At 48.8% G+C, this 22,780-nt stretch overlaps 3 protein-coding genes across 3 annotated transcripts; 2 read left to right on the top strand and 1 right to left on the bottom strand.

Moving 5' to 3' along the window:
• Positions 1–2,930: 2,930 nt before the first annotated feature.
• On the top strand, positions 2,931–3,818 carry LOC136548942 (uncharacterized). The gene has a single exon (XM_066540291.1). It carries the CDS (start codon positions 2,931–2,933, stop codon positions 3,816–3,818), a length of 888 nt encoding a protein of 295 aa, XP_066396388.1.
• Positions 3,819–14,446: 10,628 nt separating this feature from the next.
• On the bottom strand, positions 14,447–19,826 carry LOC136552352 (asparagine--tRNA ligase, chloroplastic/mitochondrial-like). The gene is made up of 15 exons (XM_066543895.1): positions 19,399–19,826; positions 18,821–18,889; positions 18,586–18,690; positions 18,040–18,147; positions 17,457–17,594; positions 16,775–16,852; positions 16,566–16,643; positions 16,394–16,462; positions 16,230–16,304; positions 15,989–16,072; positions 15,776–15,862; positions 15,332–15,427; positions 15,185–15,259; positions 14,948–15,074; positions 14,447–14,809 (listed from the first exon to the last, which is right to left on the bottom strand). Exons 1-15 carry the CDS (start codon positions 19,753–19,755, stop codon positions 14,694–14,696), a joined length of 1,662 nt encoding a protein of 553 aa, XP_066399992.1. The 5' UTR covers positions 19,756–19,826; the 3' UTR covers positions 14,447–14,693.
• A 192-nt stretch (positions 19,827–20,018) lies between these two features.
• On the top strand, positions 20,019–22,755 carry LOC136552351 (beta-ureidopropionase-like). Its single transcript, XM_066543894.1, has 6 exons — positions 20,019–20,378; positions 20,844–20,951; positions 21,096–21,284; positions 21,388–21,615; positions 21,715–21,939; positions 22,047–22,755. The coding sequence occupies exons 1-6, from the start codon at positions 20,250–20,252 to the stop codon at positions 22,407–22,409; spliced, it is 1,242 nt and encodes a 413-aa protein (XP_066399991.1). The 5' UTR covers positions 20,019–20,249; the 3' UTR covers positions 22,410–22,755.
• Positions 22,756–22,780: the final 25 nt, after the last annotated feature.

Below are 22,780 nucleotides of genomic sequence, written 5' to 3'. Positions count from 1 at the left end.
AGGCAAATATGACCAGTAAGGACGTCCAACACAAGCCGAAGGCCCGGTCCAACATGAATTCAAGTCTACCTTGGTGTCTAGGACCAGTCTGCCATAAACTAGTCACCTAGGATGCGTCTAGACTCTGTTTTCGACGATCCACATGTGGATGGAAAGATAATTTCATAAGGAAACCAATGGAAGTGGTCCCACATCAAAATCCCTTCAGAATCAACAGGAATCGTCAAAACAAGTTAGCATCCAAAATCTGTCAGGGTGTTGCGTTACCGTATTTGGTCCACTGGGCTGTGTATCGTCTTTGAGCCCGTTAGGGGGGGGGGGCGTGTCCAGGGTAGGCGACGACCCTAAGACCATTATAATAATATGCCACCACCATCGTTAGGTTTTAGGTTTTGCTTAGATCATTCTGTCATTGACAGTTGCCGTCTATCGGTTTGTGGAACCCCAACTCGTGTGGTTAATTATTCATCTGCAGTTTGTCCCAAATCTTGAGCTACGTTCTTTCGAGTTCTTCCTTGTGTTCTTCGTTTCACAAGCAGGGATTATCCTTCTTGGTGAGGTCAACCAGCTTGGTGACATGGTTGATAACTTGATGAGTCGTGGTGCTAAGATTGTAGGGTTTGAGTCTTTGGATCTGAAGCCGGATCGGTGTGTTATGCTCCACCAAAACGATAGTTATCATCACCTGACGGAAGATCAGGATCCCCGTTCCCATCACAATGGCTCACATACACCTCTCATGGATTGGATGGCCCACATCATGCAAAACTGACATCAAGGTGGGCCCATAAGCACACATACCCAACAAGGAACAAGCATATAGGCCCCACACCAGAGGGGGAGAGCCCAAATGCCAGAGAGGGGGTCAGCCGACCACCCTAGTGTGCCCATCCACCTCCACCGCCTTCTAGCATGTGAACATGCAAAGAAACACAAGCTTGCTTGATCTCTGTCCTTGATTTGAAGTCAGTTTGATCCTATGGTGTTGTAGACATGTCACATGGATCCATGGGCCCACTTATAGTAGTATAAATAGAGGGGGTACACCCCTCTCCATTCATGAAGCAAGGAAGCAAGCACCGAAGAATAGAACAGCTTCACGTTATCTTTTGTAGTAGGATAGCTTATATTTTGTAGTAGGATTCCCCTACATTCATCCCTTCCCTACCTTATCTACATGGTTATATTTTGTAGTAAGATTCCCCTACATTCATCCCTTCCCTACCCTATAATTAAAGATGTAAAAGCTCTCACCACCCTATTGTTACTTCTTTTCTATAATGAATAATTGTTCCCTTAGAAACCGCGTACAGCCAATTCTTATAGTTTCAGCTCAATTGTTGATTATATATCAAATAAGAAAAGCATGCTACCGACAACATAGCATCGAGTGAACCATCACTCAAGAACATATTTTCTTTCTCCTCCTCCTCTCGCACCTATATAATTCCTTTGATGGTGTGTATGACATAATAATCTATATGTACATCCAATACATGCATGTTTCAATTTTGCAGGTTCTGAATCATACACGAAGCACCTATAAATGTAAAGTGAATCTTAACTTTAGATTTTAGAAGGTTACTTTCATGAATTCACAGGTGAGGTAAAAAAAAATAAAAGAACCTTTGAAGCAAGCCAACCTTTTGAAGCCTATCATAAATAGCACTAATTCGGCCAGGTCTCTCATTGTGGGCTGCTGATGGGAGATGTGATTCAACATTTCTTCGTCATATATTATGCAAACTTTAGAGTTCCGCTGGTCCTCCACCCCACCGGCCACCGCCCAGTGCCACTGCTCCTGCCGCCCATCACGGTGGCGTTCGCCAGGGCCAGGCCTAGCTGCACGCACTGGCCGAGCAGCGAGCCAGCGACCTGGTTCCGATGCCCGGCAGGCCGGCATTGCGTCGTGGGGGCAGGCCGCATGAAACATGCAAGTACACAATAGTCAACAGGCAGGTCGTACTCCCTCCATCCCATTAAAAGTGTGGTTTTTTTACTTTTAGACTTCTTGTTTGACCATTCTTTTTTACTTTTAGACTTGTTTTTATTTTTAGAAATTGGGGAAGAACAAGCAGGGAACTCAGAAGAACGGGAGGAGTAACGATGAGTGCTTGAATAAAAGTACAGAGAGGTTTGTTACAATAATGTTCATACCCCTCTCCATCCCTCTCAGCGACTACATATAGCTAGTGCTTCCATTTTGGGCCAACGATGCGCACACTGGGCCGAGTGGTTCTCTTGGGCCGAGCTTTGACCAGGCTTCGCTCATCAGGAACAGAGTCGCCTTCTTCGGACTGTAGCTGGGCCTGAGAAGTAGCTTTGCTGACATTCCCCCCAGCTTGAGAAACGGCTTGCCCCCAAGCCAGAGCCCTTGGAAACTGCCGCTTGATATACTCTAGTGGTTCCAGGTGGCAAGAGAGGCAGGCATATGAGACCACTCCACCAAGACTTGCTCAACCGGATGTGTACTAGAAGACCAACGCCGCTGCAGAATGTGAACAGACTATGTAATCCTGTGTTCAGTTCGTTTGTTTCAGTTAGTCAGTTGAGCTTGGCTTTGGATCAAATCAATCCTCCCGAGCGCGTCCTGTATTCAGGGGCCACAACGTGCGCTTTGACCGCGTTGTGGCCGTTGCCAGCCGCTCGGTGCGTGGCGTGACTTGGTGCGTGGGATGGCGCGCACAACTCAGGTCATGGCGGGCATGGCGCGCATGGCGGAGGGCGAGAATAGCTCGGCCACTCCTTTTTTCCTTTCCTGCAGTTTAAGTAAGGGCGTATAATATAGAAAAGCTATCACGGTTGCGACAGCACCAAAAATCAGTGTACGCATTGAGTTAAATCGTTGATCGGTTCTTCCCCGTCGGAGCTCCGATCATCGCTGGAGTTCGGTTCTGGCTGACAACTGGTACCAGAGCCTGCCATCCGTGATGGACCATGGGTCAGCGCCGCCGTACGGTGGCCATGATGGCCGTCATGGTGGGCGCGATCGTCGTCGCCAATCTCCCTCGCCGCAGCCCCGTCGCGGGCGCCGAGAGGTGGTCGTCCACCGCACGGAGAGCAACGCCGCCGGAACCCAGTTCCCCATGCTCACACGCACCAACTATCAAGAGTGGGCGATGTTGATGCAGGTGAATCTCGAGGCGGCGGGGTGGTGGTACGCCGTGGAGCCGTTCGAGGAAGAGGAGGTGGTGTATCGGCATGATCGACTGGCGCTCGCCGCGATCCTGCGCTCGGTGCCCGCCGACATGCTGCTGGGCCTTCGTCAGAAGAGGACCGTAGCTAAGGCGTGGGAGGCAATCAGGCGCATCCGGATCGGCGTCGAGCGGGTGCAGAAGGCCAACGCCCAGCATCTACGATGGGAGTTCGGCGCCCTAGTGTGGAAGGAAGCGGAAACCGCGGAAGACTTCGCGAACCGCATCACCGGGCTCGCTGTCGACCTCCGTCTTCTCGGTGACAACATCTCTGACACCGAGGTTGTACGTAAGATACTGCAACTCACCCCCGAACACTTGATCCAGGTTGCTATCTCCATCGAGACTCTTCTCGACATCCGCACCATCTCTGTGGAGGAGGTGACCGGGCGACTGCGCGCCGTCGAGCAACGGCGCAAGAAGGCCCCGGTTCTCGATGGTCAGGGGTGGCTGCTCCTCTGTGAGGAGGAATGGTGGGCTCGGCTGAAGATCCACGAGGCCGAGGGGAAGGGCGGTGGAAGCAATTTCGGCGGAAGCGGCAGCTCCGGTGGAGGAAGCGGTAAGAAGCGTGGCGGTCGCGGACGTGGCCATGGGCGTGGCAAGGGCGAAGGCGCTGGTGCATAGGCGCGGGAGGGCGGCAAGGCCGACTCCGGTGGTGGGCCGACCACCGACCCAAACCAGTGCAAGCGCTACGGCAAGTATGGCCACTGGGCCAGAGACTGCCGTAGCAAGCCCAAGGCGGAGGCCCACATCGCGCAAGCCGAACAGGACAACGAGCCCACATTGCTGATGGCCCGGGCGGTTGTCTTCCCCACCACAGCGCCTGCCTCCCGCGTCGAGGGAATTCAAAATTCTCCACACCGCCACCCTCTCTGTGTCGTCGAGGGCAAAGTCTTTGCCCAGCTCGATGGCGATTCAGAGCAGGATGACTCGCTATGGTACCTCGACAGTGGAGCCACGAACCACATGTCTAGGTGCTGTGAAGCCTTCCTCGACATCGACACGGCGGTGTGCGGCATTGTCAAATTCGGTGACGGCGCGGAAGTCGCCATCGAGGGCTCCGGCATGGTGGTATTCGAAGGCAAGACCGGGGAGCACGTGCCGCTGACGGGGGTGTACTTCATCCCCAAGCTCACCACCAACATCGTCAGCCTGGGCCAACTCGATGAGGGCAGCTGCGATGTCCACTCCAAGCACGGCGTCCTTCGGATCCACGACGAGAAGGATCGGCTCATCATCCGCATCAAGCGCACTGCAAACCGCCTGTACCTGCTGCGGGTCAAGATCGTGCGGCCTCTCTGCCTAGCCGCGCGCACCACACAGGATGCGTGGCTATGGCATGAGCGGTTCGGGCACCTGCACTTCGACGCGCTCCGTAAGCTCCAGCAGCGTGCCATGGTGCAGGGTCTCCCGCCTATCGAGCATGTTCATCAGCTCTGCACCGACTGCGTCACCACCAAGCTGAAACGGAGCTCGTTCCTGGCGCAAGCTAAGCGGCGTGCAGAGGAGGTGCTCGGCCTAGTACACGGAGACCTGTGTGGCCCGATCACACCGCCAACTCCTGGTGGTAAGCGGTTCTTTCTGCTGCTAGTCGATGATAAGAGCAGATACATGTGGGTTGCTCTGTTGGCGGCCAAGAGCGACATGCTCGCCGCGGTGAAGAAGTTCCAGGCCCGAGTCGAGGTGGAGACAGGACGCCGTCTGCGCGTTCTGAGGACAGACAATGGTGGGGAGTTCACCTCCATCGAGTTCAAGACTTACTGCGCCGAGCATGGGGTGGAGCGTCAGCGAACGGCGCCATACACGCCCTAGCAAAATGGCGTTGTCGAGCGGCGCAACCAGAGTGTCGTCACCATGGTGCGGAGTCTGCTGAAGGGCCGCGACGTCCCCGCGATGTTCTAGGGAGAAGCCGTCGCCACCGCCGTCTACATCCTGAACCGGGTGCCCACCAAGGCACTGGACGGCGTGACGCCGTTCGAGGCATGGCACGGCCGCAAGCCTGACGTCCATTACCTCCGCATGTTCGGATGCGTGGCGTACATCAAGACGGTGAAGCCCAACCTCAAGAAGCTCGATGACCGCGGCACGCTGGCTGTGTTCATCGGCTACGAACCAAGCGCCAAGGCGTGGCGCTTCTACGACCCCGCGTCGGGACGTGCCGTCGTATCCCGGGATGTCGTGTTCGATGAGCCGGCATCCTAGAACTGGGAGAAGGAGGACCAGGGCGTGCAGGACGAGCTGGTGGTGGAGTACCACGTGATGGACACTGATGCTGGGCACGACTACATCGACACTGTGGCGACCCCACCGTCTGGAACCAGTCCCGTGCACGACGCGGGCGCGCCGTCGCCCGTTGCACTGTCCTCTACGCCTGCGACGCCCGCTCAGCCCACTGCTCCACCAACGCAGCCTAAGTTCGTGTCACCTCCCCCGAACGCCGTAGAATACTGGGATGCCGACAATGATGACATGGAGCCCAGGTACCGCACCCTCGACAACGCTTTACCACCTGGGTATGCTGCACACCAGGTGGCTGCAGAGCTCCATCTACAGATTGAGGAGGAACCTACGACGTTCGCCGAAGCAGAGAAGCAGCAACCCTGGCGTCGAGCAATGTTGGAGGAGATGGACTCCATCGTGAGCAACCGTACCTGGCGCCTTGTACCCCTTCCTCCTGGTCACCGGTCGATCAGATTGAAGTGGGTATACAAGACAAAGAGGAATGCTGACGGCCAGGTGGTGAAGCACAAGGCGCATCTCGTGGCCAAGGGCTACGTCCAGCAGGCCGGAGTGGACTTCGACGAGGTGTTCGCGCCGGTGGCGCGAATCGAGTCGGTCCGGCTCCTGATTGCGCTGGCTGCCCAGGAGGGGTGGACCATGCATCACATGGACGTGAAGTCCGCCTTCTTGAATGGGGAGCTGAGCGAGGAGGTGTATGTACGCCAGCCTCCCGGCTTCGTCGTTGACGGCCAAGAGGACAAGGTGCTGCGCCTGGACAAGGCGCTCTACGGGCTACGTCAAGCGCCGAGGGCGTGGAACGCCAAATTGGACCACACGCTGGGCGAGCTTGGCTTCTGCCATAGCGAGTCTGAGCATGCGGTCTACGCCAGGGGCAAAGGAGCATCCCGGTTGCTGGTGGGGGTCTACGTAGATGACCTCATCATCACCGGGAACGACGCCGCCGAGATCGACCACTTCAAGCAGCAGATGAAGAGCAGGTTCAAAATGAGTGATCTCGGTTTGTTGTGTTTTTATTTGGGAATTGAAGTGCAGCAGGGGAGCGATGGCGTCAAGCTCTCCCAGACGGCGTACGCGCGCAAGATCCTTGAGCGCGCCGGCATGGGGACCTGCAACCCGTGCCACACCCCGATGGAACCACGACTGAAGCTGTCGAAGTCGAGCACTGCAGAGGCAGTGGATGCCACTGAGTACCAGGGCCTGGTCGGGTGCTTGCGGTACCTGGTGCACACACGCCCGGACATCGCCTTCTCCGTGGGGTACGTGAGTCGCTTCATGGAGCGGCCCACCGTCGAACACCTAAGTGCGGTAAAACGCATTCTGCGCTACATCGCCGGAACGATCGACTACGGCTGCTTCTACAAGCGCGGCGGACAAGAGTTGAAGCTGCTGGGGTACAGCGACTCCGACATGGGCGGCGACATCGATACAAGGAAGAGCACCACCGGCGTGCTATTTTTCTTCGGCTCCTGCCCAGTGACATGGCAGTCACAGAAGCAGAAGGTCGTTGCCTTGTCATCCTGCGAGGCGGAGTACATCGCAGGGACAACAGCTGCCTGTCAAGGCATCTGGTTGGCGCAGCTCCTTGCTGAATTGAAGAGTGAGAAGCGTGCGGCCTTCGTTCTGAAGATGGATAGCCAATCTGCCATTGCCCTCAGTAAGAACCCAGTCTTTCACGATCGAAGCAAACACATTGACGTTCGATTCCATTTCATTCGAGAGTGCATCGGCGATGGGAAGATGGACATTGAACACGTCCGCACTGAGGAGCAGCTCGCAGACATACTGACGAAGCCACTGGCGCGTGATCGTTTCTGCGAGCTTCGTGTGCAGCTGGGAGTCGTCAATGTTGGCAAGGAACATCAGGTTTAGGGGGTGAAATGTGAACAGACTATGTAACATGTGTTCAGTTCGTTTGTTTCAGTTAGTCAGTTGAGCTCAGCTTTGGATCAAATCAATCCTCCCGAGCGCGTCCTGTATTCAAGGGCCACAACGTGCGCTTTGACCGCGTTGTGGCCGTTGCCAGCCGCTCGGTGCGCGGCGTGACTTGGTGCGTGGGATGGCGCGCACAACTCGGGTCATGGCGGGCATGGCGCGCATGGCGGAGGGCGAGAATAGCTCGGCCACTCCTTTTTTCCTTTCCTGCAGTTTAAGTAAGGGCGTATAATACAGAAAAGCTATCACGGTTGCGACAGCACCAAAAATCAGTGTACGCATTGAGTTAAATCGTTGATCGGTTCTTCCCCGCTGGAGCTCCGATCATCGCCGGAGTTCGGTTCCGGCTGACACAGAATACATAGTGGTACCTGAAACTCAACCAAATCAGTAGGAAGAGTAGAGCTCACAGTCTGGTTCCCGACAGAGAGTTTCAACTCGGAAACATGGAACACCGGATGGACTGATGCAGAAGGAGGAAGCTCCAAACGATAATCCACTTTGCCGACACGTTCCAAGACACGATACGGCCCAAAGAACTTGAAAGCACGCTTCTGATGTGCACATTTGGAGACTGATGATTGAATGTAAGGCTGAAGTTTGAGGTAGACCAAATCTCCAACTACAAACTGGCGCTCAGAGCGGAACTTATCTGCCTGTTTCTTCCTGCGGTCCTGGGCGTGCAACAGATGCTGCTGCACTAGGCGATGCATCAACTCACGTTCCTCCAACCACTGAGACAGCTCAGGAACCGGGGCAGCAGAAGAAACATCAAGACCAATGTGGCGCGGGGGGTAGCCGTAGAGTACCTCAAATGATGATCGACCCAGAGCAGAATGGTATGAAGAGGTGTACCAGAATTCCGCCAAAGACAACCATTGACTCCAGCGTCGAGGACAAGCTTTAGTAAAACAGCGGAGGTATGTCTCGAGACACTGGTTGACGCGCTCAGTCTGTCCATCCGTCTACAGATGATATGCAGTGCTCATACGAAGCTCAGTGCCAGCCAACTGAAACAACAGCTCCAAAGACGGCTGGTAAACTCACGGTCTCTGTCAGAAATGATTGCCAATGGCATACAATGGAGCTTGAATACATGATCCATAAACAGACGAGCTACTGTGGCAATAGAGAACGGGTGCTTCAACAGAATGAAATGACCAAACTTGGAAAATTTGTCGACAACAACCAGAATAGCATTGGCAGATACATATAGCGGCAATCCTTCCACAAAATCAGAGATATGACTTCCCAGGAAACCTGAGGCACTGGCAAGGGTTGGAGGAGACCTGGATAAGCCGAGCGGTCTGGTTTGGCTTGTGCACAAATGGAGCATGACTGAACATGCTTCAGTACAGCAGATCACATACCGGGCCAATAAAACAATTGCTTGAGCTTCTGATAAGTGGCCGGTACCCCCAAGTGACCTCCCACCGGGCTGTTGTGCAAGGCTGAGATAACCTGAGCCTGAACCGCTGTATTAGAGCCCAACCATACACGGTCTTGGTAGAATATAATTCCATTCTTCAACTGAAACGGTGGCCGGGAAGAGTTATCCACAGAAAGCTGAGTAAGCAAGGCGGTAGCTTTCGGATCAGATGTGTACCACTGCACCAAAACATCTAACCATGAATGCACCGGAGATGATACAGCCAGGAGCTCACATGAATGATCTCGGCGAGACAGTGCATCCGCAGCTGCATTATCCAAGCCCTTCCTGTATACAATTTTATAGCGGAAGCCAAGCAACTTGTTCATTCAGGTGTGTCAGGCTACGGTGGTCTGTGTGGATAACAAATTCAGACTGGAGAAGGTAATGACGCCATTGCTCTACAGCCAGGAGTATAGCCAGATACTCTTTTTCATAAGCCGACAAACCCAGATTGCGTGGCCCCAGAGTTTTACTGATGAAAGCCAGAGGGTGACCGTTCTGAAGTAACACAGCTCCGACACCTGTTCCCGACACATCCATCTCAATATGAAATGGCTGAGAGAAATCAGGAAGGCCGAGCACAGGTGCAGCACAAAGAGCAGCTTTCAGTGCGTCGAAAGCAGACTGCTGCAGCAAAGTCTAGATGAACAGATTATCCTTGCACAACAGATCGGTCAGGGGCTTGGCAATGAGGCTAAAATGCCTAATAAACTTAAGATAGTAACCAGCTAATCCGAGAAATCCTCTCAATGCTTTGACATTACTCGGAACTGGCCAAGAAGATATTGCCTGAATCTTTGCTGGATCAGTTGACAGTCCACGCTCTGACAACACGACCCAAATATGCAATCTCACGCTGGGCAAACTTACAATTGGAAAGCTTCACTCGCCACTGGTCCTTGGCCAACCATTGAAACACCAAATCAAGATGATGTAGATGTTCTTCATAGGAATGGCTGTACACTAAAATATCATCAAAGAAGACCAGCACGAAACGACGGAGGCCGGGCACCAGAGTGGAATTCATGGCCCCTTGAAAACTTCCAGGAGCCCCAGTCAAACCAAAGGCCATGACATTGAATTCATATTGGCCACAATGAGTTTGAAATGTTGTCTTTAGCTCTTCTCCAGGCTGCAACAATATTTGATGGAAGCCCGAGCGAAGGTCCAGTGTGGAAAACCAACTAGCAGACCCAAGTTCATCCATAAGCTCATCGAAGACAGGTACTGGAAATGTAGATTTCGCAATGATAGCATTAAGCTGACGAAAATCCACACAGAACTGATATGACCCGTCCTTCTTCTTGACCAACAACACCGGTGAAGAAAACGGGCCAGAGCTTGGTTTAATGAGGCCCTGAGACAACATCTCATTGACTTGCTTTTCAATTTCGTCCTTCAGACCAGGAGGGTACCGATATGGTCAAATGAACACCGGTTGAGCTCCTGGTATCAAGGGAATGGTGTGATTGCACGACCGGGACGGCGGTAACTCAGTTGGAGGATCCAGCACAGCAGGGTAACGATCCAATAACTCCTGAATCTCTGGAGGGATAAGATGAGTGGACTGCTTGCTGCTCAGAAGAAGCTGCAGTAGCATTAGCAACAGAAGGATCAGCTACTTGATAAATATGTAACAGCATCTTATCAGGCAAATCAGTATTGGGGCCTTACAACAGAATCTACTGCCCCTAATAAGGAATCATCATCCATTTTTGCAACCAATGAACTTACATAGGGCTAAACTTCTCCAGCCAATCCATCCCAACTATAAGATCATAAGAGTTCAACTGTAGCACTAAAAAATCACTGACAAAAGTAAATTGCTCAATTGTCCAAGGTAATTGCAACAGTAACTGAGAACTCTGCTACAAACCACCACCAGCAACCCTGACTGTACTTGGGACTGGCATCACAGAAACATCGCCAAGCTTTGCAGCTAAAGAGGCACTGATAAATGAAGCCAAGCTACCAGAGTCAATCAACACCGATACTGAATGAGACTGAAGAGATCCAGAAAAACAGATAGCACGACCAAAACCCGCTGAACCAACAGCTACCTTCGACAGAGCTAAGAACAATTGTGCATCAGCATTATCGGAGGATGTAGAAATAGAATCCTCACCAGAGTCCAGCAGAGAATCCTAGATGCCCTCAACAGCGAGCAGCACTTCAGGAGAGAATTTGTGGTCCTCAGACCATTTGGCGCCGCATTTAAAACATAGTCCCAGTGCACGACGGTACGATTTGAGCGCAGACAACCGGCCTTCAAGGGCAGCAGCAACAGCCGGATCAGCCGGTGTGGTAGCCGGCTGAGTCTTGTCTTGGCGCGGAGGAGGCGGCAACGGCAAAGGCTACCGAGGCTGCACCGGAAAACAAGCCAAAGACGACCAATCACCAGAACGACCCGCGTGAGGAGTAGCACCCCCAGTAACTTCTTCCTGTAACAGAGCAAGGGTAGCGGCAGTATCCAAAACCTTGGGTCGTTGCAAAAGAACAACAGACTTAATGTCGTGTCACAAGCCATCAACAAAACGCATAGTGAAGTATAGCTGATGATGGGTGGTAGAGTAGGCTTTAAGCTGATCCACCAATGATGTGAAATGGGTGAGATAGTCTGAGACAGTGGTGATTTGTCGGACATGGAAAAGCTGACAAATCAAGGACTCGTGCCGATCGCGATCGAAACGATCATGCATCAATTTGCAATCAGATCAGGACAACTCAGGAATTTGGGGCTCAATAGACTGGTACCAGAGAGATGCAGGACTGTCAAAATGCATTTCAGCTATGCTAATCCACATGGACTGCTCAACCTCATACATACGAAAGTGTTTCTCATCACGAGTTTTTCAACGGCGTGGGTTGTCACCGTCGAACCGAGGGAAGGGAACCTTCGGCAAGCGGCCTAGGTGAGATGAACGTGGTGGATCAGGAGGGGGTGGACGAGGAGGAGGGTGGGTGAACATGGCAGGCTGGTAAGTGATGCGTGGTGGATCGGGTGGGCGAGGAGGAGGATGGGCAATCATTGCTGGGTGATAGGGAGGCCGAGGTGGATCAGGTGGCTGAGGATGACCTATAATAGTCGACTGAAAAACATGGGGTGGGGGTTTCGGCAACATACCATTGCACGGGATAGGGATTCAGGTCGTGACGACCCCGGATCCCAAATCCCATGGAGTCGATTCGACGTGGTGCCCCATCACGGCCGGGTTGACGGTGAGTCCGGCAGAAACATGCGCGACAGCCTTAGTCAGAGTAGGAAGCAGACCGGGCCCGTGCGACATTGCGTCGAACACGTCGCGGTCGTGAGGACGCCAACGCTTTGGTCGTAGTCAGAAGCAGACCGGGCCCGTGCGACATGGCTGAAAAGTCCTAATGGCTAGAGGGGGGTGAATAACCTATTAAAAAAATTCTACAACAACACTAAGGCAAGTTATTAGTAAATAAGTTGGTGAAGCGAATTTAGCGCTAGCACTACACTTGTGTTGCAAGTCACCTACCCAATTCTAAAATCTATGATCTCTAGTTATCACAATAAGGCTAAGTCACTAATTTACACCTAGGTGAGCAAGCTAGCAAGAGAACTACAACTAAGAGCTACACTAACTAATTTCAATTACCACAAGCTCTACACAAGTAAAGGCACAATGTAATACAAGAGAGTGGTAGAGAGGTATACCACCGTTGCAAGTGATCAATCAATGAATACCAAGGAGACAATCAAGACACAATGATTTTCCTCCGAGGTTCACTTGCTTGCCGGCAACCTAGTCCCTGTTGTGGCGATTCACTCACTTGGAGGTTCACACGTTAATTGGCATCACACGTTAAACCCGCAACCGGGTGCCGCACAACCAACACAAGATGGGGATCACACAAGCCACGAGCAATCCACTAGAGTACCTTTTGGCTCTCCGCCGGAGAACGGTCAAGAACCCCTCACAATCACCACGACCGGAGCCAGAGACAAGCACCTTCCTCCGCTTGACGATCCTCACTGCTCCAAGTCATCTAGGTGGCGGCAACCACCAAGAGTAGCAAGCGAATCTCGTAGCGAAACACGAACACCAAGTGCCTCTAGATACAATCACTCAATCAATGCACTTGGATTTACTCTCAATCTCACAAAGCTGATAAATCAATTATGAAGATGAGTGGGAGGGCTTTGGCTAAGCTCATAAGGTTGTTATGTCAATGCAAATGGCCAAGAGAGAGAGCTAGAGCCAGCCAAACGCCCTATATAGGCGTCCTCTCGAATAGAGCCGTTGGGCACCATGGGCAGCTCACAGCGTGGTGACCGGACGCGCCGGTCAGATCGACCAGACGCTCGGCCCCCTACGTTCGGTCGTGGGATCACTGCCACGTGTCATAGCTTCAAACGTGCGCCATCCGATCCCAACGGTCAACTCGATCACGTGCTCAAATTAATAAACAATCGGACGCACCACGCCGAGATCGGCCGCGGCCGCCCAGCGTCCACTCGTGCCCTCGCCCGAGGCGCCAACCCAGCGACCTGACATGCCGATGGAATGACCGGACACTCCATCAACACGGAGTCCGATCACTTTCAGAGAGCATCCAGAGCAACACTTTCTAGATCGGACGCGTCCGAGGCAGCATGACCAGACTCAGGGCTGAGTCCGGTCCTCACTGCCGCAGCGCGGCAATAGTTTCGCCGCCACGTCACCATACGTCATCATTGACCGGACCCAGAGGCTACGCGTTCGATCACTTCCTCGCGCCAACGTCCGGTTAACCAGGCCGAGACCACGCCACTGCTCCACTACTGACCGGATGCGCAGGTCCAGCGTCCAGTCCTACGTTCGGTCAGCATAGTGTCCTCCTCGAAGTTCGGTCAGGCTTTTCGCTCATCAGGAACAGAGTCGGCTTCCTCGGACTGCAGCTGGGCCTGAGAAGTAGCTTTGCTGACACGGACCTGGGCCAGCTCACCAAGCCGGCTGAGGGTGCCGGCGAGCGAGTCGGGATCAACGTTGCCGTCGAAGGTCAGCTCACGACTGACGAGCTGAAACAGTCACTGCTTACTGCAGTGTGAATATGCACAGGATCTGGATCCACGACTGACGAGCGGGGACGCTCCCCTTCGTACTGACTGCTGCCGCCGGCGCGGCATTAAATGGGCAACAGCCTCGCCGGGCCAACTTTCGAGATGAGGTTTGGATTTTGATTTCAAATTTGAGCTTCTGCTGCGGTCTGATCACTTCGGCCGCCGGTGCACCTCGTTTCCTGCACGTAACAGTTTGAATTTGAATTTTGAACTATAATCAGCCGCGCGCGCGCACACGGCTCTGAGCACACGAGGATACTAGTACAGTAGTACTAGGAGAGATCTGCCGGCGCAACGAAACTGCTAGCATGTGTATGTGTGAACGCAACCAGTAGCTAGTAACAATTGCTTTTGGACCCATAGACTTGTGAGGAGGTGGCTAACGAAACTGGAAAGTAGACACGCTTCTAACTTGAATATGAATCCAAAGCACAAAATCACTAGCGGTTAAAAAAAGAAGGGATCGGAGCAATACAGAACCAACAGCTTCTGGATACACTGTCTACCCCATGGAAGGCATCAGAACTGTGCTTGCATTGCATGAGCTAAATAAACGGTAGCCGACACAGAATCTCAACCTGGCAGACAAAAAAATTGATATATTCATATTACCTGAGAAAAGATTAAATCGTCCTCCAGTTACATCTTTGACGAAAAAATTATACCAAACAATGAAGTTTGCCACAGCACTGCTTGGCTCCAGATTAATCATGAGCCAGCTCAACTCTGTACAATGATGAAACACTACAACGTATGCATTTCCTCGCATCACATCCTAGGAAAGAATGTATCTAAAGTATACGTATATGACAGCACTTTCAGGGCGCTAAAACTCGGCAGAGCCAGGAACTCGGGGAAATGGGATGGCGTCTCTGATGTTGTCTATTCCAGTAGCAAACTGGACAAGCCGCTCAAATCCAAGACCAAAACCAGCGTGGGGAACTGGACCAAAGAAAAAGTCAAAGTTTGTTATGGGTCGTCACAAAGGGGAACAAAGGTGTCAACTATTTATAACTAAACTGGAGAAATAACAATATTCATCCTTTTTGAATTTTTTAACATGGGTTAATGTATTATAACCTGATCCATATCGCCGTAGGTCCAAATACCACCAGTAGCTCTCCTTGTTCAGATTTTGCTCGTCTAATCGAGCTTCAAGGTAATCAAGGCGCTCTTCCCTCTGGCTTCCTCCAATAAGTTCACCAACCTGGCATTGAACAGACACAGTCAGTATTGGCAATAGCTAAAGTTTTGTTAAATTTTATTCATTCACATGCTAAGAATTTTATATATGATCTATTACTTGTATGTGCTTACCCGAGGAACCAACAGATCCATTGCAGCAACTGTCTTCCCATCATCATTTTCTCTCATATAGAAAGCTTTGATTTCCTAATGAAAATGGAAAGGTATGATACTTTGTTTCAAAACTAATATTAACACTCAAAACTGTACACTGCAAACCTTTGGGTAATCTCTAATTATTACAGGGCGCCCACCCAAGGCAACTTCTGTGATATATCGCTCATGCTCACTTTGAAGATCCAAACCCCACTTTACCTGATGATTTTTGGAGAGAGAAAAAAGGTCAGCTAAGACATTTATTTTCATATGAATATCACCTAAGCTTCTGCCTCTCTCATTCAAGCTCAGGGAATGAATATTGGTATGTGGGACTCAGTACAAGTAGAAAGCACACAGTGATTTCATACATATCAAAACAACCAGAATTTGTTCAGTCAACATTGAACTATGAAGACAAATATCAACATTTCAAGCATTCAGCCATTTTCAGAAGTATATGCTTGAATCTTCATTACAATTGTATATAAAATTCAAAAAACGCGTCAGATAAGTATTACTGTGACAAACATGAAAAAGGTATTCTTAGAAGCTGTCATGCATTACCGGGAACTCGAATTCCTTCTTGGACCCAAGAAGTAGCTCGACAGCATCAGTGTAAGACAAGTGAATGAAGTTCTTCTCTACTACATCCTGTGGGCAAGCAGAAGAGAATTCACTGACAGCATTCCTCTTGATCAAAATATACAATTGAGTCGAAAGCTATATGCTGCAGCCATAGATATGATAACAAATGAAAGCTGTATATAAGAGCTATACATTTAATCGATCTATGATGCCTTTCTCAACCCATGTATTGAAGAAATCCATATCCTCTTTGCAGTTCTCTAGAATATACTTTACCTGCATGAAACAGCAGTAATTAGGTTAAAGGTGAGTCTAGACCACTGCTTGAAATTTCCCTAATTTAATAGACAAGAGGCTTTAATAAAACCACACTGCAGATATGGCTAGCAGTAGACTTGAGCATCAAACGAAAATGGTAGAGGAAGGCACCTACTACATACTGGAGATATGCAGTTGCACAAGCCATGTCATCGTTTAGATCCGCAAAGGCAAGCTCGGGTTCAATCATCTTCACTCACAACAATGAAACAGCAAAAGATGCGAATTCAGTGTTTAGTCGGATTCTAAAGAAGATAGAGGTGTGAGGATTTCAAATACCCAAAATTCAGCCAGATGCCTTGCAGTGTTTGAATTTTCAGCCCTAAACGTTGGACCAAAAGTGTAAATCTGGAGCGAAAAAATGAATGAGGAAATAAATAAATAAAAACTAATTAAAGCTATCAAACATGACAGGGTTAGCCGTTTCAAATGAATGTAGCAAAAGAATTACATCAGATAGAGCTGAAGCATATGTTTCACCATTGAGCTGTCCAGACACTGTCAGAAATGCTGGTTTGCAGAAGAAATCCTAGCATAAGTAACATTGGAAAGATTCATATTACTTGTACAGTTTTGAGAAACTAAATAACATTAAATATAGGGCATCATATGATATAACCAAATTGACTCAGGTAACATGCTAACAAGGGCAAAGGCTACCTGTGACCAATCAACCCTTCCATCCTTGGTAGCAGGAATATCTTTGAGTAGGGAACCACCTTCAGCGCTGTTTGAAAGCTATATTATAGAAGTGGACAAAAATATTAAATATATTCCAACCAGAATGCAACAAGGAAAACCAAGGAACAAGAAGGCAAAATGGACGGCTACATATCATTCTAAGGAAAAGTTTTGTGGAAAGACAACGAGGCCACTAGTAATCATGAACTTAGTTATATACTTATACATATATGCATTAAAACACATATGGGATAATGATTGAATGATTCTGATATGACTGTTATGGTATAACTTCAATGATTACATTTACAATTCTCCAAATAATGCATGCGACCTGATCTAACAGTAAACCTGATGATGACATTTCTATGGCTTCCATACACCAGATATTGGATAGGCACAACTTTAAGGAAGTTCTATAAGCAATATAGGTAAAAAAATGCAACATGTCCACTCCAATAATAATACAGCTGGATTGGGCAGCTTGTCAGGCTGTATGGTTTCTGATTCAGAGCATACGCTCCAATTGAAATATTTGGGTAAACATAGAAATGGGCATAGATTCAGTTTAACATAGATGAACAGAACATTTTCTATACAGCAATCAAATTCTAAGAGTGTAAGTAGTTTATCTAAAGAAACATATTGAAGAAAAACTAACCAAAGTAGTCACGTAAAACTGCTCCCCAGCTCCTTCACAATCTGAGGCAGTAATAATTGGGCTTGAAACCCAAACAAATCCATTGTCTTGAAAGAATTTATGAGTTGCGTATGCCAGAGCATTTCTCACTCTTGCCACCTAAATAAACACACACATATCCAGTTCCAGTAAGCAAATCCACAGGAGAAACTTGTGTAATTACTGAACAAGAAAACTTGGGGTAAAGAATCATATTTCATATCATTTTTTAAGAGAGATTGTGTAACTAGATCATCAGCATAGACGATAACCCATTATCTTGCAAGTCAGTGTCCGAGTGGCCCATATTCAGGAGGGGAAAAAAACTCTATAACCATATGACTCCAAAATCTAGAAATTTGCATGGGCAACCGTTTTACAGATGTGTACGAAATTGTAAGCTAACATAGGGAACTAATAACACAAATAGAAAAATGGTAACACTTGATAAAGGGCGTTCATCCCCAATCTCTTGGTCAACGAATCTATGCGCCTTTATACTAACGGGCAGCTTTTCAAGTCCTCAGAATGCCAGAAAAGGGGGCCAGCAGTGAGTAGAACATACTGCACCAAAAGTGTTTGTCCGAGGACGGAGATGGGCTACAGTTCTAAGGAATTCTCTTGATGCCCGTTTCTTCTGTATAGGAAAAGATGTGGGGTCACTCTTACCAATCTGCAAAAAGAAAGTAAAATTAAACATTAGCACAAGAAAAGAAATAAAGGCACAAAAAATAAGGTCGTCAGACTCTGCAAGTTCCTGGTCTACAATCCGACAAACGAAAGGTAACTGTAGAGGCCAGATTAGTATAAAAAATTAGTTAAGTATAGCATATAGCAAAGAAAGTTACATAACATGTGTACAACTTGAAACAAAGGAAGAAAAGAATATATGGCCTCATAGGATGCTTCAGTTGACTACAGTTGGCATGCAAAATGACTAAATGAGACATTAACATTAACTAACTACGAAATAAGTATTCCCTGTATTTTTTTAGACATGAAGAAACAGAAAGAAACTTCTTGACATATTAAAAAGCTAGTTAGTTACAGACTATTCTCTTTCACAAGAATGCGTGAACTAAAAGTAATTCTAAAATACTAGAATAATTACCACAGTGATCTTTGAAACCTTCAACTCCACTTTTTGCTTACTGCCTTGGCTGCTTGCAACAACTCCCTCAACTAGTACAGATGCTCCAATAGTGACAGAGTCTATCTGACAGCCATGATTGAAAATAATGACGAATAAAACGTATTATAGCCTTATCAACTGCAACCAATGCAGTGTAAGAGAAGCTTACAAAAGTATAAATTGCAACCTTTGCTAAATGGGCAGAACATAGTACCTGGTCATAGCCTTCTGTGTCAGGAGTCAATACACATTGCATATTGGACAAGCAAGAGCCATCATTGACCTAAAAGTTTGAAGTTTTAGAATGCATTAGACTCTTAAAGGAAAAGAATAATAATGCATCTTCCTCTGGGTGGTAATCACGCATGTGCAGAAGATAAGAGCTACTTGAGTCCATAATCATAAATTCCTGTGACGCGCATAAGCATTATGGTTCGACTGGCTCATTAGCCAAGTGTTATGACATGTTATCTAGGGTCTCTCTGTTCATTAATTACTAAAGCAAAGGAGATACACTATCAGTTGAAACATGCAGCACTACATTCTGCTCAGAATATTTAGCCAAATATCAAGGCATTGATAACATTGTTGAAATGCTAATTGAGCACCCTAGCCTGGTTCCTAGTACAAAAGCAAGGCACATAACTACATTCACTAGAGTCCTAAATCACCCACCTGCTAATCATATGCACCCATTTGAGCAAAAGTAAAATGTACTAACGGCACGCATCACCGTTGCACCAAATTCCAAATGATCAAAACCAGAGCAAAACGAAATTGTAACTGTGCCACCTCAACGAAAGTGACGGTCCTCTGGGCGCGGCAGGTGCGCACCCACCCGCGCACGGCGAGCTCCTTGCCCACCCACGCGGCGCCCTCGTCCTCCCCGCCCTTCACGTCCGCCACCCGCAGCCGCTTCCTGAACTCTCCCACGGCCTCGCCCGCCGCCCCTGTCGCCGCGGCTGCGGGAGCGGGGGCGGGGGTGGAGGCATGCGCCGCGGCGCAGAAGCGCTGCCGCCGCCCCGAGGCAGCGGCGAGCGGCGCCGTACGCTGGAGTGGGAACGAGAGCGCGGCGATCGGGGAGGCCTTGGGAACCTGGAGCCGGCGCGGGGCCAGGCGGAGGAGCCGGGCGGCGGCGGCGGCCGCCATCGGCAGCGAGGTGGCAGCGGTTACCGGTGCGGCTGTAAGCTGAATTCCCTGTCGCGGCGGGCCTATCTGCTTTCCCCGCCTAGGAGCCGTCCGTTTCGTTTATGATCGAGGGGTTAACACGTCTCCTGAGGCTGTTGACGTATTTCAGGAAACCCGCCTTTGTACCCTGTTTACGTATTGATAGGTGACACATCCTTTTGTTATATATATGTTATTATTAGTGCATCAGACGTTATCATTTAATTCCCTTTTTAATTGGAAGCCAATCCAAATCACATGGGATTGGGAATGGGGTGATTGAAGTTTGTCATCCAACGAAAAAACATGCAAGAAGCCAATCAAGATCATCACATCACATCACATGTGTTTCGTCGTCACGTCTCACTAGTTGATTGAAGTAGAAGAGACCTGCTCGCTTCTCCCTCTCCCCCGAGTCGGTCCAATCCCAAGGAGTGAAGAAGCTCCCGGCGCGCGCGCAACGCAAGCGAGAGGATATGGCGACCAGCAACGGCAAGGAAGCGCAGGGGGAGGAGGTGAAGACGCCACCGCCGGCGGGGTCGATCGGCGGGTACGAGTCCCTGCACAGGCTCCTGGATGCCAACCTCTCCCCACAGCTATTCCAGGTACTACCACTCTCTCATTCCCTCGATGGACCAGATTCGTCCCGCCGTGCCGTCGCCCGTGCCCGTTTCATGCTTCTTGGATGGATGGATACCGTATCCAAATTCAGTTGCGCACGCGTGCTCGGGCGAACTTTCAGTTGATCGAGGGAAATCTGGTGAATTTTGTGTACAGTTTTGGTGCTCTGGATTGGCCTAATAATTAGATAATTAATGATCAAGCTGCTGTGTGTGTTGTACGTCAGCTGCTCTGGATTGGTCATATAGGTGATGTAGTATCTCACGTGGAGTAAAATTCATACTGGTGCTACTGATGGCTGTGAAATTTACCTATGGTCTGAGGGATCTTAAATACTATACGCTGCTTACCTCCCTGTCTATTTCATTGGGTTGGGTCATAGTCATATGGATATCTAGATGACATTTAGGTTCAGTTTGTTGATATTGGCAACTTTTTCCTGTTGACAGGAAGCAAGCCGGTTGCTGTTGGGACTGAATTGTGCACGGCCGCTTGAGGCTATCTCACTGCCTGACGCCACAACCACTCTTGCGGAAACACACAATTTTGATGTGCAGGTTATCTCATAATAAATTGCCATTTTTCATTAGCATTGCTTGTCAAGTGATTATGTGATTGCAGAGATGTAGCATCAACATCAGCAGCTATCGTACAGAAACTGATTGTATTGGTTGGTGGATTTAAATCTATTTGTGCTACAGGCATTCCGTTTTAGTGCAGACAAAGAGTTTCTGAGGCAACCACGAGTTGTTAGAGTTGGTCTAATTCAGAACTCAATTGCCGTTCCCACTACTTGTCACTTTGCTGACCAAAAGAAGGCAATCATGGACAAAATAAAACCTGTAATTGATGCAGCTGGTGCTTCTGGTGTCAATATTTTGTGCCTACAAGTGAGTAACCTGTACATTTTCTTTGGAATATTTGGAATGATCGTATGCAGTTCAGGGCATTGAGAAGGAAGATCGTTTCTAATGATTCATATACCAAATTCAGGAAGCCTGGACAATGCCTTTTGCCTTCTGCACACGCGAGAAAAGGTGGTGTGAATTTGCTGAACCGGTTGATGGTGAATCTACTCAATTCCTTCAGGAACTTGCACAGAAATATAACATGGTGATAGTGAGCCCAATCCTTGAAAGGGATGTAAACCATGGGGAGACTATTTGGAATACTGCTGTCGTTATTGGAAACAATGGCAACATAATTGGCATTCATCGAAAGGTATGCACATCGCTACATTTCTCTTTTCCTTTGGCTGCATTTTCTATTCCTTCCTTCTGTCAGAAAGCTTTTACAGTGTCTTAGTAAACGCTACTGTAGAATCACATTCCAAGAGTTGGTGATTTCAATGAGAGCACATACTACATGGAGGGTAACACTGGCCATCCAGTGTTTGAAACAGCTTATGGCAAAATAGGAGTGAACATTTGTTATGGAAGACATCATCCCCTTAATTGGCTTGCATTTGGCCTCAATGGAGCTGAAATAGTGTTCAACCCATCTGCGACTGTTGGTGAACTCAGTGAACCAATGTGGCCAATTGAGGTCAGACAAAATCCATGTGCTCTTTTGTGTGCTATAGAACACTTTTTTTATACATGCATATGTAACATTTGGGTTTGGGGTGCATGATTATTTTTTTGCTACTTCAGGCAAGGAACGCTGCAATTGCAAACAGCTACTTCGTTGGATCAATTAATCGGGTTGGCACAGAAGTGTTCCCAAATCCATTCACATCTGGTGATGGGAAACCTCAACATGCAGACTTCGGCCATTTCTATGGATCTAGCCATTTCTCAGCACCTGATGCCTCTTGCACCCCATCTCTATCACGGTACCGAGATGGCTTGATCATCTCCGATATGGACCTCAACCTATGCCGCCAGATCAAAGACAAGTGGGCCTTCCGCATGACTGCTCGTTATGAGATGTATGCTTCCTTGCTTTCAGAGTACTTGAAACCAGATTTCAAACCTCAAGTCATTGTTGATCCCTTGATTAATAAGAAGGCATAAAACTGAGGTATGCTGGATACTTGGGCTTAAAAGGAGGCCATTTTGTGCTTTGACTTGAACAGGAAAGGTTTACCATTTTGCAGAATAATATCTATGATGAAGGTGCAAATTGGAGGAAGTTTCTTTTTTTTCTCCTTTACTTTTTCACATCCTGTAAAAATGTGTTTGGTGTAGTTTGAGCTACTTTTACTCAATATTCAAAACAATAATGCTTGTTTTGTTTTCATTGTATAATTTGCAAGGGATTTTTCTGTGAAGATATTCGACAATCTTTAAACTGAGAATAACTTAGAAACTCCTTCAAACATAATGCTTAATTAATTGATGATGGTTGTCGTTCATATCACTTACTGGCACAGAATGCTTTAGAT

The sequence above is a fragment of the Miscanthus floridulus genome, chromosome 4, assembly GCF_019320115.1.
Source record: "Miscanthus floridulus cultivar M001 chromosome 4, ASM1932011v1, whole genome shotgun sequence".
NCBI lineage: Eukaryota > Viridiplantae > Streptophyta > Magnoliopsida > Poales > Poaceae > Miscanthus > Miscanthus floridulus.
Note: the sequence above shows the minus strand (reverse complement) of the source record. Positions and strands in the feature narration are given on the sequence as shown.

Coding starts and splice junctions, on each gene's coding strand:
- LOC136548942 (XM_066540291.1), top strand. CDS start 2,931: ATGGACCATGGGTCAGCGCCGCCGTACGGTGGCCATGATGGCCGTCAT.
- LOC136552352 (XM_066543895.1), bottom strand. CDS start 19,755: ATGGCGGCCGCCGCCGCCGCCCGGCTCCTCCGCCTGGCCCCGCGCCGG. Junction 16,073..16,229: donor CTGCATATCTCCAGTATGTA/GTAGGTGCCTTC, acceptor TGTTTCATGCAG/GTAAAGTATATTCTAGAGAA. Junction 14,810..14,947: donor CCTACGGCGATATGGATCAG/GTTATAATACAT, acceptor TCTTTGGTCCAG/TTCCCCACGCTGGTTTTGGT.
- LOC136552351 (XM_066543894.1), top strand. CDS start 20,250: ATGGCGACCAGCAACGGCAAGGAAGCGCAGGGGGAGGAGGTGAAGACG. Junction 20,952..21,095: donor CACACAATTTTGATGTGCAG/GTTATCTCATAA, acceptor TTTGTGCTACAG/GCATTCCGTTTTAGTGCAGA. Junction 21,616..21,714: donor TAATTGGCATTCATCGAAAG/GTATGCACATCG, acceptor ACGCTACTGTAG/AATCACATTCCAAGAGTTGG.